A 15,961-nucleotide genomic window follows, 5' to 3' on the forward strand; every position below is an offset into this window, starting at 1 on the left:
TATGACTCTGTCTGTACTTGAGAAGATTGCTGTAATTCTTCCCATCTCTTTCAGAGATGTGTTTTTATTTAGTGACTTAAGGAATGGGTATGCAAAGAAACACAGGAGCTGTCTTTTTTTATCTGGCATCATTCAGCCATACAGTTTTTGTTCACTAAATTCATGATTGCTTCAGACTTCAGCAGAAATTGCATGATCCTCACTGTACTAGTCTAAAAACTTGACAATCGTAATAAAGTGGTTTTTTCTTCTTTCTACTGCTCATCTAGGTAAGATGCTCAGCAGATTATCATTGTGAGTTCTACTGAAAGACTTACTCAGCCATATTAATATCCCATCAAATAAATAGTGTATATCAGAAAGTGAGCATGAGATGTCCAGCTATTTAAGGATTTCCACTTTATTAAAGAGACAAAAAAAGGCGGGTGGTTATTCACTGTGTTAATAAAGGTGCTTAGCCAGTTAAATGTATTCTGCAGCATCTCAATAGAAAATTATGCAGGTGATAGGCTTTAACATAAGCAATTACGTATTTATTTTTGAAATGTATGTGATTCTACTTTTGAAAGTGTAAGATTACAAATATTCAACATTAATAAAAATAATAGCATCATGACATTCAATAAAAGGTTTTTACAACTGTTTTGAAGATAGTAAGTATTAACCTAGGAAGTTTGATGAATTATTTTTTTAGAAATTACTTTCTCTAGGAGTTTACATCTAAGTTCTGTTCCTTCAAGGGCATCTAACTTTATTTAATCTCTTTTCAGTGATGTTAGTGACAAAAAAAATCCTAGTCCCTAGAGTTCCCATAGCATAGGAACATTTTCGGAGGTAAGAAAAGGTTCTTTAAGTAATTAGCTTTTGCTCTTTGTTTTAGGCTGTGGGATTTCATCAGCCTGGCAGCATCAGAATTGCTTCAACTCCTACTAGGGTGGATGAATTCAAATACCAAATGACTCGGGCTGGTTGGCACCCAACAGAGCAGTACTTAATCACGCCTGAGAAAGTACAAGAGCTATTTCCCTTATTGAACATGGATACGGTAAAGAACCTGATTTTATGGGAAATAACTTCCTTTGCAATTAAATATTGGTCTATCAGATGTGTAGACAGAAGGTCTGTTCCCTTTATACAAATTGTACAATAAATTCTTGGTTTCCAGTGAAAAAAGATGAATTATAAGCTAAAATCAGACTCACATGCATTTTAGTGCATACTGTATGCCAGAATGCATACTATTAATTGCAATATATAATACTATAATATTAAAGCATTGCAACCTTTAATTGCACAGAAGAACCAAACAACTTCTTTAGACCATTGTTAAATTGGATAGCTGTAGCCCTGATATTATCATATGTTTTGAAAATTTGCTTTGCTTTGACTCCTTAAGGTTTACTGCATTCAAGAAAGAAAGTGAGTTTTAAAAAAATTGTTAATTTTAGTAAGTTTTAATTTTTTAAATTTTGTGGGATTTTACCTCCTCTTAGGTTTTAGCTGGCCTGTATAACCCTGGAGATGGTCATATTGATCCCTATTCTCTCACTATGGCCTTGGCTGCAGGAGCCAGAAAATATGGTGCCCAAATAAATTACCCTGTCCAAGTGACCAACCTGAACTCCCGATCAGATGGAACATGGGAAGTTGAAACTCCACTTGGAATAATTCGAGCAAAAAGAATTGTGAATGCTGCAGGTAGGATTTAACATAAGCATTTGTATACTCTTCATATTTACAAACAGGCTGACACAGAGCATCTGTACCGAATTATGTGGATTACAGGAATAAGCAATATATGTTTCCGGACATTCACTTGGTTTGTAGTAAAATATACTTCGCACCTATTACTTTACAGTTTTGTGAAAATTTAGCTCTTACATTAATTGTCCTCGACTGGGCATCAAAAAGATTTCTTTCTGGTTTGTCTCCAGCAGGAGACAAGGCTGTCTTGTTAGATTTTAATAGCAGAAGAGACCTTTTTTGTTCTAGGGTAAGTTGTGTAGAAGAGAGGCTTCTGCCTGTGCATATTGTCCTCTATGAAAGCTACTTAGGAAGGGAGATGGGCTGTACAAATGAAACAGAAAAGTCTTCACTATTTCTTCAAAGAGATTGAGGATTTGCAGCAAGTAAGATAACCCTGTCTATTTTAGTGTTATCTTTCTCTAAGATTTAACTCTGTCCACATACCCTTGAAATGTAAGATTTTTGTTGCCCTTTGAGTAGTATTTTAATCATATGCTTGGCTTAACGATACATTTTTTCATGTAATAAAGATACTCTAACTCAAAGGAGCCCGTATTTACATGTGCAATTTTTATTCTTCATTGTGTTAAAGAAGCCAAACCAATATTTCTGCTTCGAAGAGCTTTTGGGCAAAAGTCTTTGGATTTGTTTTTGTTTTCTTAAAGAAGTCGATAGGTCTAAAGACCTGTATTCAACCCAAACTTCACTTATTTTTATGTGTCTTTATATAAGTTATAGAATTACGTATTATTGGTGAAACTGTTGGTACCTCATACCCTTTACTTCCTAGTATAAGACTTTCTGCTTTCAATTGTTTGAAAACATTCTGAATATTTACCATTAGGATGAAACTTTTGCAGACTGTCTGTCTCAAAATGAATCATATCTGCATTTTTAGGGCATGAGTCTTTCATATATCCAATCTCAGTGAATTATCAGGCTCCAGTAGGAAGCTGTGATGGCTTAAAAGGACTTCTTTCTCAGATGGGACAAGTGAACTGAGCAACAATATATCTTTATAATTCCTTTCTACATCTATGTGGTGGACAAGAAAAACCCATCTATTTCTAGTGCAAAGCAGATAAAACAGAGAAATCAAGTGAGACAGAGACTCTTGTTGGTTGTCATGCCTAAGAATTGGAATTATGAGTGAGTTGGACTGGGAGAATGAAATGCTTGGGAAAGGTTCTTGGAGGTGGTTGGAAGCACTGGCAGCTAGTGTGCTAGAGGACGTGCTGAATAAGGAAGATCAAACTGGGAAGGACTGCGAGGATAGCAACAGTGGGGACCATGGAGAGGGATAGTGGAAAGGCATCTGAAAATGTTTCATTAAGGGAACTGCAGCTGGAGGTTTTCAGGCAAAAAGATTAGGAACGATACTGTAAGAATGGTTGTGCGTGAAATTGGGACTGGAACAGTGGGGCTGCCTGAGCAGTCTGAGCCTGAATGACTGGCAGAATAGCAAGGGAGAGGTAGACGAGAGCAGATTGGAAGAGAAGGCAGGCAGAACAGGATTTGACAAGTGAGGCTGACTTGCACATGGAGACAACATAGCTGAAGAAGGATGTACAGACTGAAGTAAGAAGAGTAGAGCTTTAGACAGTGGAAAATAAGACCAGGTATGGGACAAGCACAGATGGGGAAGAGAAAAGATTGGGACACTGAGGAATTTGGAGGGAATGGGATAAAAGGGTTAACTCTGAGAAGATGGGCATTACTGGGTGACTTTTCTTTCAGTGTCTGGAATGTAGACAGCCCTGCATTAGATCATTCCAGGCTTTCAGTAAAGACTAACTGGGAAACCCACTGAAAAGTGTGGTTTCTCATCATATACCTCTCATATGTAGGTGATCACCCGTTATTGCTATATGCCTAGCTAAAATATCAGGGATCTGAAAAAAGTTCACCTTGAAGTTGTAAGTGTGGTTATGGGTACCACATACTGACATTTTTAGAGATAAAGAGAACTAGAAGAGTTCAGTATGCTTTTTAGCATACTGAACCACACAAACAGGGAAGCCAGATTAAAAGAATTTTACTTAGGCTGCAAAGTTAAGCACTTAGAAGATGAGAAGCATTAATATTTGATTGACTTTGACTGTCAGTTCATGGCTTTCAGGCATGAATTATGGGACAGCATTCAGTTACAAAATCACAAGCTGTCTTACTAATAGGATTGTTATGTCATTTGTTACACAGTATGGGTATATTGGTCAATAATGATCCAAGATTCTGGAATGGGAAGGCAGGTCTTTTGGCAATCAGACTTCTTATTTAGGCCGCAAACTTCTAGGCTCTCATTATTCCTAGCCATTTGCTCTGCATCATATGGATGAAGTATCATCACAGATGTAGTCGTTTCCTTATATTTTTGTAGTGTAGTTCTCTTTCTTTGGCTTATTTATCAAGTTGACACTAAGCAGAGTTTTCTAGTAAATGCTTTTCAGAGTTTACTTGCAAAAATTAGAATGCACCCTCGTGAAATTTTCATGTTTCATTTTATTATTCAGTAAGCTATTAAGTCAACAATAGATTTAGTTAATTCTCTTGTGTAGTCAACTGTTCAGCTAAAATGAACATTTGAAGCACATATTGCTTAACATTCTGGCTAAGGGTGTGAAATCAATACTGTATACCACATATCTCTTGTAAATGTTCTCTCAGCTAACATTCGTTCTTCTCAGCCTTGCCTCATTCCACTACAGATCATGACTGGTATCATTCAGAGCTCGTATTTTAAGCTCATGTTGCAATATGAGCAGAGAAAAATGTATCAGAAGGCTTTCTATATTCTCTCTCCCTCTCATCCCCCAACTGACATCTGCTGTGGAACTGGAACAAACTAGTTTCAACCAATCTTTAGCTGTTCCTTATGTGAGATGTCCATTTTGGAAGAAAGCAGATGCCTAATAAATAATCCCTGACAGGAGCTAACTGGTACTGAGCCTGCTGCAGTGATTTGCAGCCTATTTATAAGGGAATGTTTGATTAAAGTCTACAAAAATAGTGAATTTAGTTTACATATACAGTATGTGTGTGTGTATATAAGCACACGTTTGCAGACATGTACACACTGTATATTCAACCATTTATATATGCATAGTAATGGAAGATTTTTTAAAAAACAAGAGACAGATTACATAGTTCAGCAGATGTGCTAATACCACTACTAAATATTTCAGCATCAGATGTTTGCAATCCCTACAATTTAATCTTCACAAATGTCCTAAAGATATAATTAATGCCTTCGTTTATCTCTACTATGTGTGATATAGAACTTGACATCTGCTTCCAATTAGAATTTTGTTTCAGACGTGTTCTTCCTTTACCATTTTTATGTTTGTAATAGCTTTGCACATGGTTCAAACAGTTTAAGCACAGAAATTGTAATATTTTTAATTTAGTAAATGTCAGCTGTTGTTATTCTAAGCAATTAAATAAGCACTTATCGTGATTTTTTTAGAAATACAGTATTTAAGATTTGATTTTGAGCAAATCTGAACTATTTGCCTGTAACTCAAAAGCTATTTAAAATCACCTATATTTGTAATGTACATCTGCAACTTAATGGTTAAGAAATTTAATATTATTTTGAAAAAGAAAAATCTACATTTCAAAGACCCATTTTTCTACTACTTCACCTTTCCTTCTCCTCCATGGATCATTAGCTGACCTTACCTTAAAATAATTTTCTTTGTTGGCGACATGGAAATACCCAAATCAGAAGACGTTCCTTAAAGATTGCTAGCTTCCACTTAAATCCACATTTGTATTTGCCATGTGTAATGGAGGAAACCCTTGCAGATGTGCTAGAAATGCAACTTTATTAGAATCTTTTGGTTGTTTTTGTTGGTTGGTTGGGTTGGGTTTTTTGGTTTTGTTGGGGGATTTTGTGGGGTTTTTTTTTTTTGGAGTTTTTGGGGTTTTTTTGTTTGTTTGGTTGGTTGGTTTTGGTTTTTGTATAAGGGGGTATAGTTCAGGTTTCATTAGCCTTAAAGGATGTTTTGGATAACTATGGTAGATCCATAGTGGTGAAGCCCTGCTGAGGCCAAGCCAGAAAGTTGATCCACAGGTCAGGAACAGCTTTGGTGGCAGTAACCGGGGTCAGACAGTGCCTGGGAGCACAGAGATGAGACTGGGCTGAGGTCAAACTGGGAAGAAGTCCATGGATCAGGGTCTGGATCAATGTGGTCCATGGCCAGGCACAGACATGGTTGTGACAGAGCTGTAAACAGGCACAGGTACGATCAAACCAGCTCAGACAGGTTCTGACAGCCCTGAGCTGACCTGAAATGAGGCTCCTGGGGCTATGGGCAGGGACATGGGTGGAAGTCCCAAGTGAGTCTGCTCAGGATCACTGATGATCCCGGTCATTAATGTCTAGACTTTTTACAAAGAAAGGTTGATGATCCTCGAGGGCTCTTCCAAACTGGTGTTCTATGATTCTATAACACCTTTTAGCACCCTCAGGGCCCTGAGAGCTAAATTTTGACCAGATTTTGGAGAATATGAAATTGAAGAGAGAGGTAAGAGCATATGGTTAAGACAATTAAGCACCAAAAAGGAGAAAAGTTGTATGTTAAACTAGGCAGCATGAGTGTAAATCCCAGGAGAAAGAGGCAGCTGTGTTAGGCAGAAAATCTTGCTGGACATATTTTTTCATGAACAATTTGGAGTCAGCTGGTTACACAGAAACCAGGCTGACCTGACTTCTTTTCCTGGGTGCCATACAGCACATAGCCTTTTATTTGGAAGGCTCTGCTACCTCTTCCTGCTCTTCCATTTTGCCTTCTCCAAGTCCTCACCTCCACTGAAACTCTTGCTTCACTGGATTCCTCCCCCATTCCCACTTCTGACATCTCTGCTCCTTGATCCAAAGAGTCAGGAGAGTGGACCTGAGGGGTATTACAAGCTCCTTAGAGCAGCTGCCATCCCAGTCAGTTATATCCATCTGATTCCCAGGTCTTTATCTTCCCACCCTACTACAGATGTAAGCCATGATGCAAAGCCCAAACTAACAAGTCTGGCAGTTAAGTGGCTTCAGCTCCTTGACTTTGACACAGGTAGTCCCTAAATGAATGTGTCTTAACAGCTTAACCATAACAGAGAAGATTTGCGTCTTCTTTAACTTCACCTAGTAGTATACATGAAGGACCTTGAGCAGGCTTCAGGGGCAGGGAGATTGTTGCTTGTATTTTCTGGTCAAAGTCTGTACTGGAATTTTTAATTGACAGCTATGGGAGAGCACACTGACAACTCACCAATACGAACACCATCATGAGTTGATTATTGTGTGGGAGATATAACTAATATGAGTCACATGATGTATGTGAAAGAGGAGAAAAACTTAAATTCTTGAGGTTAGCTGGCTTAAAGTACTGCCTTGGACTGTTGGGGTGTTAGATGACTACGTTCCTGGAAAAGCATACAAGCTCATGTGGTTGATAGTAAAACATTAGGTTAACACCTGTGATGTGACCTAACTTATTCTGGTTTTTAAGTGTCTCTGACTTTGCTAGGACTGCACTGCAGACATACTTTACTGAAATAAACCATGGGGTTTATGGGACCATTAGTTAAATTATCTTCTGAACTTTTAGAAGCCTAATTTGTATTTTACTGATTTAATTTTTTTTAAGTATCTGTATAGTAGAGTAACATATGGTAGTATAATTAGGAACAAGGACATAGAATTATGGAAGGAAGATTATGCTTTATAATGTAAACAAATAATTTGAAAATTTAAAAGTATGGAAAAATAGTTCTTTGTTACATTGCATAAAGCTCAGCCCTTCCTGCAACTGTTTTACCGTTATTTTCCATTCACTGAAATTAGTGTTTGAATATTTCTATTTTGATTTTTGTATTCTCTAGGTTTCTGGGCCTGTGACATTGGCAAGATGATTGGCCTGCAGCACCCTCTCGTACCTGTTCATCATCAGTATGTTGTGACATCAACTATCCCTGAAGTGAAAGCCCTAAAAACAGAATTGCCTGTGATTCGTGACTTAGAAGGATCATATTATCTGCGGCAAGAAAGGGATGGTCTTTTATTTGGTCCGTATGAAAGTGGGGAGAAGATGAAGCTGCAGGACTCATGGGTAACAAATGGAGTTCCACCAGGTAATTAAGAACATTAAATCTTTAAACTTGGTAAACACTAGCAAATATTTTAATGTGTATAAATCCCAGCCTGTCATGCTGCCTTATGTGATGGAAAATAGAGAATATTTGCAGTGCATGATTGTAATGTAGAAACATCTTTTCAAAGAACAGTTGCAACTCTAACGGTAAGGGTGAATAGAAATAAAAACGTAACACCAGAAAGCACAAAATGCACGTCTATGACACAGTTTTACCCTATTCTCTGAACACGTGCAAGTGTGTTGTGATTAGATGCAGTCACCAAATCTGTGTTAGTAGCCTTTTGCAACTGAACAGGAATTTTTCTAAGCTACAGTTCTCTCCAACATACTGACAGGGGCTCTGGATTTTTGTTGTTCCCCTAATGTGGTTGTCCAATAGGAACAGAGGTATGGCAAAAGAATGCCTTAAACAAAATGCTGTACTTCTATTTAAGTGCAAGAAAGCTATACATTTGTATAGAATTTTTGTACAAAAAAATCCTATGTCATACTGCTGTTTATTAAAAAAAAAAAAAAAAAAACCAAAACCAAAGATAATCGGTGTTTATATTTAGGCTCCACCATTCCATTCACTTCTAAACAGGAAGACGCGTTAAGTCAATAGTGTTGCTGTTTAAAAAAACCCACAACGTGTTTCCTAAGGAAGAGCAATCAGCACTGTTGGGTTCTGGACTGCACTGTCACAGCTTCCTGAACTTATTGTCTCTAATAGCATCAAGTCCCTCTACAGAGTAATGTTCAATAATTGTTAGAGCCCAGACTCAAGGGTAAAATATATCCTCAAATTCACTGAACACCATAGAAATCATAAGCTGACACAGATAATATCTTTCTTTCCCTCCCAAAATTGTTGTCATATTGAAAAAAATAAGTGGGTCTTAATAACATAGAAAGAAGTTTTTGTGTTTTTGTACTTTCTCTCTACTTCATTGTTGAATTTGCATGACCTCAGGGTTAAATAAATATGTATAAAGAACAGTATAACTGCAGTGACAATAAACTGGATCCTACAAGTAACTAAAGATTTATAGACACCATTTTTCTTATGTAGGATAGCAAAGGCTTAAACATACACACTGATGAATTCCATTTAAGTTTCATATATATGGATTGCATAACTGTATTTAAAATGTCAGTATTTTCAGTGTAATGAAGTATATAATAAAAGACAAATATTTGTGCAGGTTTTGGAAAAGAACTTTTTGAGTCTGATTTAGACAGAATAATGGAGCACATTGAAGCTGCCATGGAAATGGTCCCTGTTCTGAAAAAAGCAGACATAGTAAACACAATTGCGGGTCCTATCACCTATTCTCCAGACATTCTTCCTATGGTGGGACCACATCAGGGTGTCAGAAATTACTGGGTAGCTATCGGTTTCGGGTGAGTAAATGCATGACAACTTGTGTCTGTCATATTGTTAAAATGGGAGTCAGCTCAAGCTTTTCACATTTTTATGAATTTGCACATATTTTTTGTAAAATGTATTGGAAATAGTCTTAATTGCCACTACCCACATAACAGAATCTCATCCTTCTCTCCTACTTCTTCATAACTCTCACTAATTTTTGGATTTGTCTCCTCCTTTCATTCTGGAAGCAAATATTTGTGTCACTTGTGCAGAAAGAAATGAGTAGTACTTGGTACTGTCTGTGCAGCAAGTCAAAGTCATAAATGTGCTGGGTTTTACAATGCACAGTTCATTTTTTGTGTTGCTTTGGATTACACTGTATTCAGCAGTCATTTGGCTTATGCAGAAACTGGTGTCAATGAAGTTGGGCAAGATTGAGTGGTACAGGGAGAACTTTTCATATGAAGTATAAACTTTAAGGTGAAGCATTAAAGGTGTACTAAGCAGAAGGCACTGCCAGCATACTGGGTAACTGACTGCTCTAGGGATATGAACACAGTAGTGGTTCTGACTGTTGGAGGTTGAGCTGGAAAATGACATTGCTGGGTGTCGGAGGAAAGAAAATTAAGAGGGCAGTGTGACAAAAGGAGTAAGTGTTTTACTGATGTCCTTCTTCTGCCTATTATGATATTTTCTTTGAATGAATTTTACATCTTATATACTTTGGCTGCACTGAAGTCACTAGCAAAATCCTTACTGACTTCTCCTTAACTGTTTTACTCTGAGCATTGATTCAAGATGGACAGAATGAACTGAATACAGTTTCAGGCACATGTTATTGAACACATTCTTTTTACATTGTTTTTCCAATTGCCTAATTTGCTGTTCAAAATCCAGCTCAGCTTTTTCCAGTTTTCTTTCAATCCAAACCAAACAAACCCTCAGATCACAAGATAAGGCAGTATCACCAACATGCTTTCTGAGGTCCTCAAAATAAAAAGGTTTGGTAATTTTGCAATGATTGCTTGTGAAAGGTATTCACCTTTCCTGCCTGGATTAAAAAAAATAAACAAATAAATTTGTTATCTTTTAGTAACATTTGCAGAACTTATAGTTACAAAAGTGGTTTGCCTAGTCCTTGTTAGCCAAAAAGACTGTTAAGTTCATTACTCTGCTGCCAGACTTTGGAGCCTGTTTTCCTTCACTGGTGTCAATTGGAGTAGAATCAAAGTTCCATATAGGAAAAACTGAAGACTAGTTTTACACACCTAAGTTTCTTCAAATTACTTTTTTTCAGGAATTTGATTAATCTCTAAATATTTAGACACAGGTTGCAACTGAGTTGCAGTCAGTGGATTGCCTTGTCTGCTTTTCAGGGACTTTTGACTCTCTGTTCTGTGTTTCTGGGTCACTGCAGTGTTTCTACCAGTGTTGTAATTTTTTGTGTGCATTAGCAAATCCTTATCTCATAGTCAACCAGCAGGGACATTGTGACAGAGGACTTAGTGCTGTTAGTTTAGGGGATTCTTATTATCTAAAATTAGCAGCTTGCTAGGCATTTTAACATGCAAAGAAGTTACTAGGTATAATTAACAGAGCTTGTTATTAAGGTTGCTCAATGCTTCCCATTTTCAGTTACTTATGGCTTCAAAAACGTTAACACAAGCAGGCTAGAATTTTATTCAGAAAAATATAGTCAAAGCATTGTAATCATTCCAAAGAACGAGATTATTGGAAAGTATGTAGTTTTGCTGCGTTAATGTTTTTGGGATGAAGTCTTTCTTTTGTAAATCTCTAATCACACCATTTACTTAGAATGAACTTAAAATTTGGCAGAAGTGACCTTCTTCCCAAAGATATGCCTTTCTGCCATTCTTCACAAAATCTATCCATGAGTCCCATTCACGAGCCTTTGTAAATCTTATGGCTTATAAACACTTACTAGGGACTCACTAAATCTTGCATTAAGATTCCTGCATTCTGTCTACAGTAGTATCCACAGCCAGAGGCTGACCAGGAGTTTTCCTGCACAAATAGATTAGAAAAATTACAAGACCTGGGAAAAAAGTCCCATAAAAAGGACCGTAGTGTGCAGGGATTCAGATTTCCTGGGAAAAAGGAATGGAATGAGACAAAAATCAGTGAGAAACAAGGACTCTTAAGTAAAACACAAGAATAGGACAGGGACGATGGAGAAGATAATCTGGCAGGGACTGGAAGGAGAGAAAAACAAGGGCAGTTTGTGTTCACTAAAGGAATTTTCTCTAAATCTTTGTATGAAGGCTAGCATGCCTAAACTGTTCCATTCTCTGCAGCTGCTTGTAATAGCCTGTCCCTGCACTGCATGTGTTTCATTCTTGTGTAGCAGAACTGGGGTTTGTTCCCCTATGGTTCTGGCTGCAGTGAATGGTGCAGGGAGGCTTAAAGTGGCTAAAACTTCTTCTGAAGCTTTCTTGAAGGTGTCATAGCCATGGTCATGAAACTTATACCCATGAATAACTAAGAGCTGCCTAATTACATTAACACCAGCAATGGCTAATTCTTCTGTAGCACTTGCAGAGTGGCAGTTTTCAAGTACTCATCCTTACTGCATCAGCTGTGGTGATAGAAGTTTGTGCTGAGAGACTGAATATTTATGCTGAACAGCCTAAAGGAGTGTTTGGCAGAATTACTTCATGTACTCAGCTGTTCGATATTTCTGTTTAATTTAAATAAATAAATAAATAGCAGATAAACCCCCACTATACCAAAATTACTTCATGAATATTATGAGGTCAGGCATTCTAGAAGTGCCAGAATTAAGTTGTCTATGTAACCTGAATTCAATCTTCTTATGCATGTGCATTATAATGAAATGATTACATAAGGGGTTGGTTTTTTTTTCTGTAAGATCCTTGCCTATTTAATTGAGGACATAGAATTCAGAATGCAAAGTTGCTGAGCAGCAGTTCGAGTTTGTTTTGGCTTTGCTATTCAGTGTGAATGATGTGATCTGATTGCCGCATGCTAATCTACACTTGGATTGGACAGACTTACTATTTCGTTAGAGATTTTTCTGTTGTGCTTATTGGAGCATTTCACAAACAGTTAAGAATTTATTTTCACATTTTCCCTAGACAGAAATCTATTTTGACACTTTTTTTTTTTTTTTTTTAGATATGGCAAACTAATTCACCGAGGTATTTAAAAGATTACATCATTTGGTATTAATAATTATTTGTCATGAAATATTTCAGTGTCAAATCTGAGGTGCCTGTAGTTTAGCATTACACTAAGTACAGTTTGGTCATACGTAGACAAGTAGCCATATAACATATATTGCAGCACAACAAAGTTCCTTGTCTCCAGTTGTCTAGTTTGGGTACCTCACAGAAACACATTTCGCACACAGCTTTTTCCCTATGGATGTCAAGATGTCAAGCATTTCAAAAGTTAGAATATGCACAAACGTTTAAGTGAGAAAATCTGAAATTTATCACTTTATAACTTCTGAGCATCTACCTTTCTGTCTGGTGTTGTTCCTTTAATGTAAGTTTTTAACTAGAGAGCTCCATAGCTTGATCCTTCATATACTCATTATGTAGAAACAAGACAAGCTTTTGCTACCAACAAGCAGCACAAAATGGCTATCTACTTATTCTGTTAACATAAGCTTTCTGAAAGAGAACAGAGAAAGTAAATCAGGTGAAGAAACGCAGTTCTCAAACTTTGGCACCACTGCAAACATACCTTGTCGTTTTATGCCCAATTCCTCTACGTTCCCCGGTTTTCTGTAGAACAATATAAAATGTACTGCTTACTGCTGGTATTTCAACTTCTTTAAAGCTCTTGTGGCAGTGTTGTCTCATGACTTCTGCTGCTGTTGCTCTTGTCACTGTAATGCAAATAAACAAGGTAGCTGCCAGAATTTCTCAGTCTGGTTTTCAAATCTGAGTCTGTTTTAATTAAACCTGATTGAAAAAGAAGAGGTATTCTATAACTAGACAGTGTATTTAACAGATATCATAAATTTGTAAACTTTCTTAGTTGAAAAAGAGTTTTAATATCTATGGAAAAGATTGTGAAATTCTGGACTTTAGGGAATGAAAGAGCTTGCTGTAATGTCAAGCATGGCAACAGCTGTGTATTAGCAATGGCATTCTGCTGCTGACAGTGGGGTAGTAGAAATATCTGTCAATAAAGTATGTAATATTGGAAAACAAGATAAAACAGAATGATAACAGCAACAATAAAACATGGAAAAATTTAAAATACTTTAGGGGGTATATCAGTAGTATATGCTAGTACTGATTTTTAAAAACAAAACATAAAAGATTTGACACTGCAGTACTTTTTCCTGTTTTCAAGGTATGGCATTATACATGCTGGTGGCATAGGAAAATACCTCAGTGACTGGATCCTTGAGGGGGAACCTCCATTTGACCTGATAGAATTAGATCCCAACCGCTATGGAAAGTGGACCACCATAGAATACACAGCAGCCAAAGCAAGAGAATCTTACGGTTTTAATAACATTGGTAAGAAGGTATTTTTAAAAATACACTTATATCCCGAAAATGGATTCCGACAAAGCCTACCTCTAGATTTCTTTGTCCATTATACATGTATTCTGTCTTGGTGAGGATCTTAGTATGCCATCTATTTTTGGTTTGGGTTTTGCTGGATTTTTTTTCCCCTTTAGTTGGTTATCCTAAAGAAGAAAGATTTGCTGGAAGACCAACAGAGAGAACCAGTGGGCTGTATGATTTGCTGAAGTCAAAATGTTCAATGGGCTTTCATGCAGGATGGGAGCAACCTCATTGGTTCTACAAACCTGGAGATGAGACTGGATACAAGTAAATGAAAGATTAATTTCTCTCCCCCTCCCCGAGATAAAATTAATGAGAAACATACATTTATTATTCATTTCAACTAAATGTATCAATTAGGTAGATATTCCATTCTTAGTTTTTCCATAGTTTAGAACCCACTTAATTCTGATAATGCATCAAGGTGTCCTGTTACTTCGCTAGGATTAGGATATCAGGGAGCAGCCTAGCGTAAGGAACAGATTAGAGAGGACTAAGTTCATTACAAATTTGTATTTTTCACCCTTTACTATTATTTGATCAGCAGCATAGGATGATGTTTTCATGAAAAAGCTCATTTCTCTCTATGTAATTCTCAGGAAAGGATACGCCAAATCATCTTACGGGTTTTTTAAATTCTTTTTCCCCTGCTCTGTGCCTGTCCACATAGTTACCTGCTTGCATCAGGGAACATCCAGCAAATAAATGTTTTCCACAAGGATACTTGAACCCCAATCTAAATGAGGCTCCTAAAAGAATAGAGAAACACACTTTGCTGTTCAGAAATAAAGCCTCTGACACCTTAAACTCAAATACATGATTCACCGACAAAGTATGCTGTAAATTTACACGACAGACCACAACTTCTTCTAACATTTGAACAGTTGACATTTGATTGTACAAAATGGTTGATAAAATAACCCATATCTTTCTCTGTTGTTAAAAGGTTTTAATAATTAAGCTATGTTAGGCCAAGGAAAATATTGGGTAAGCTACCTACAGTTAGGAAAGTCTATCTCTTTTGAATGATTATTAAACTGAAGAAGGTAGAAACTACCTTTTGCTGAAAAGAGCACAAAATTTCCAAATGATGTTTTATGTGTCTAAATGCTCTGTTTCAGGCCCAGTTTTCGACGCACAAATTGGTTTGACCCTGTAGGTCGTGAGTATAAACAGGTTATGGGAAATGTCGGTGTGATTGACCTGTCACCATTTGGCAAGTTTAAAGTGAAAGGCACAGATTCTGTTAAGATGCTGGATCATCTGTTTGCAAATGTTGTTCCAAAGGTAAATGGACAGTGATAACTGTTTTAATATAGGATTTAGACAAACAAGATCTGCTTCAGGAATGGAAAATGAAACACAATATTATTGCCATATCTTTCAGATAATGAACACTCAGATCCTTTGGAGAAATTGCTGTGCAAGGAGATGTATTTCACTCAGTTAAGAGCATGAGCAGTAGTGTTTATATTAGAGCAGCCCCAAGCATAAGTACCTTTTGGCAGAGATCACTGAATCATAGAATGATTGGTGTTGTACAGGACCTCTGAAGATCATCTTGTTCAGGCAGGTCACCTGGAGCTCTTTGTCTAGGGCTATGTCCAGATGGCTTTTGAGTATCTCTAAGGATGGAGCCTCCACCAGCTCTCAGGTCAACCTGTTGCTCTGCTTAAGTCACATTTCCAGTACAAAAGTGTTTCCTAATGTTTGGACAGGACATCCTGCATTTCAAATCCTTGTCTAAGGAAATCCAGTTGAATCTCCCCTGGAATTCTTTTATAATAGTAAATAGTGGAATAGCTTGGTAGCTGCCTGCTTAAAACTGTGTTGTAATGTGGAAGCTTAAGGCAGCAGAGCAGAGCAGTGAAAGGTGCTTTTGCGTGACCGTAGCTGGGTGTTGTACTCTTCCTGGATGCCCAAGGGAACAGTTCTGTTGTGGGGTTTTTTTTAATTTTTCTTTTCTTCAAATGTGACCTATGCTTGTTTTCCACCCCCTTATACTGACTCTGTTTTACACCTGGCTGGCTGGAACAGGAAAGGCTCCAAATATTCAGGATATTCAGCTTTCAGTTCACCCTGTCCTTTCTTCACAACTGTGACTGCTCACAGATAATCAGAATATGATCATGTTTCAAAAAATGGTGTAC

At 37.2% G+C, this 15,961-nt stretch overlaps 1 protein-coding gene across 1 annotated transcript in view; it reads left to right on the forward strand.

Moving 5' to 3' along the window:
* Positions 1 to 15,961, forward strand: part of DMGDH (dimethylglycine dehydrogenase) — a gene marked incomplete at its 5' end in the record, with an annotated part of 39,519 nt that overhangs the window by 7,265 nt on the left and 16,293 nt on the right. The window contains 7 exons of the mRNA XM_010022103.1: positions 881 to 1,045; positions 1,494 to 1,698; positions 7,621 to 7,869; positions 9,077 to 9,275; positions 13,591 to 13,760; positions 13,925 to 14,078; positions 14,933 to 15,098. Coding sequence (XP_010020405.1) covers positions 881 to 1,045; positions 1,494 to 1,698; positions 7,621 to 7,869; positions 9,077 to 9,275; positions 13,591 to 13,760; positions 13,925 to 14,078; positions 14,933 to 15,098 — 1,308 coding nt within the window. The remainder of the gene's footprint in view (positions 1 to 880; positions 1,046 to 1,493; positions 1,699 to 7,620; positions 7,870 to 9,076; positions 9,276 to 13,590; positions 13,761 to 13,924; positions 14,079 to 14,932; positions 15,099 to 15,961) is intronic.

Source organism: Nestor notabilis, unplaced genomic scaffold, assembly GCF_000696875.1.
Source record: "Nestor notabilis isolate BGI_N333 unplaced genomic scaffold, ASM69687v1 scaffold34639, whole genome shotgun sequence".
In the NCBI taxonomy this organism is placed as follows: domain Eukaryota; kingdom Metazoa; phylum Chordata; class Aves; order Psittaciformes; family Psittacidae; genus Nestor; species Nestor notabilis.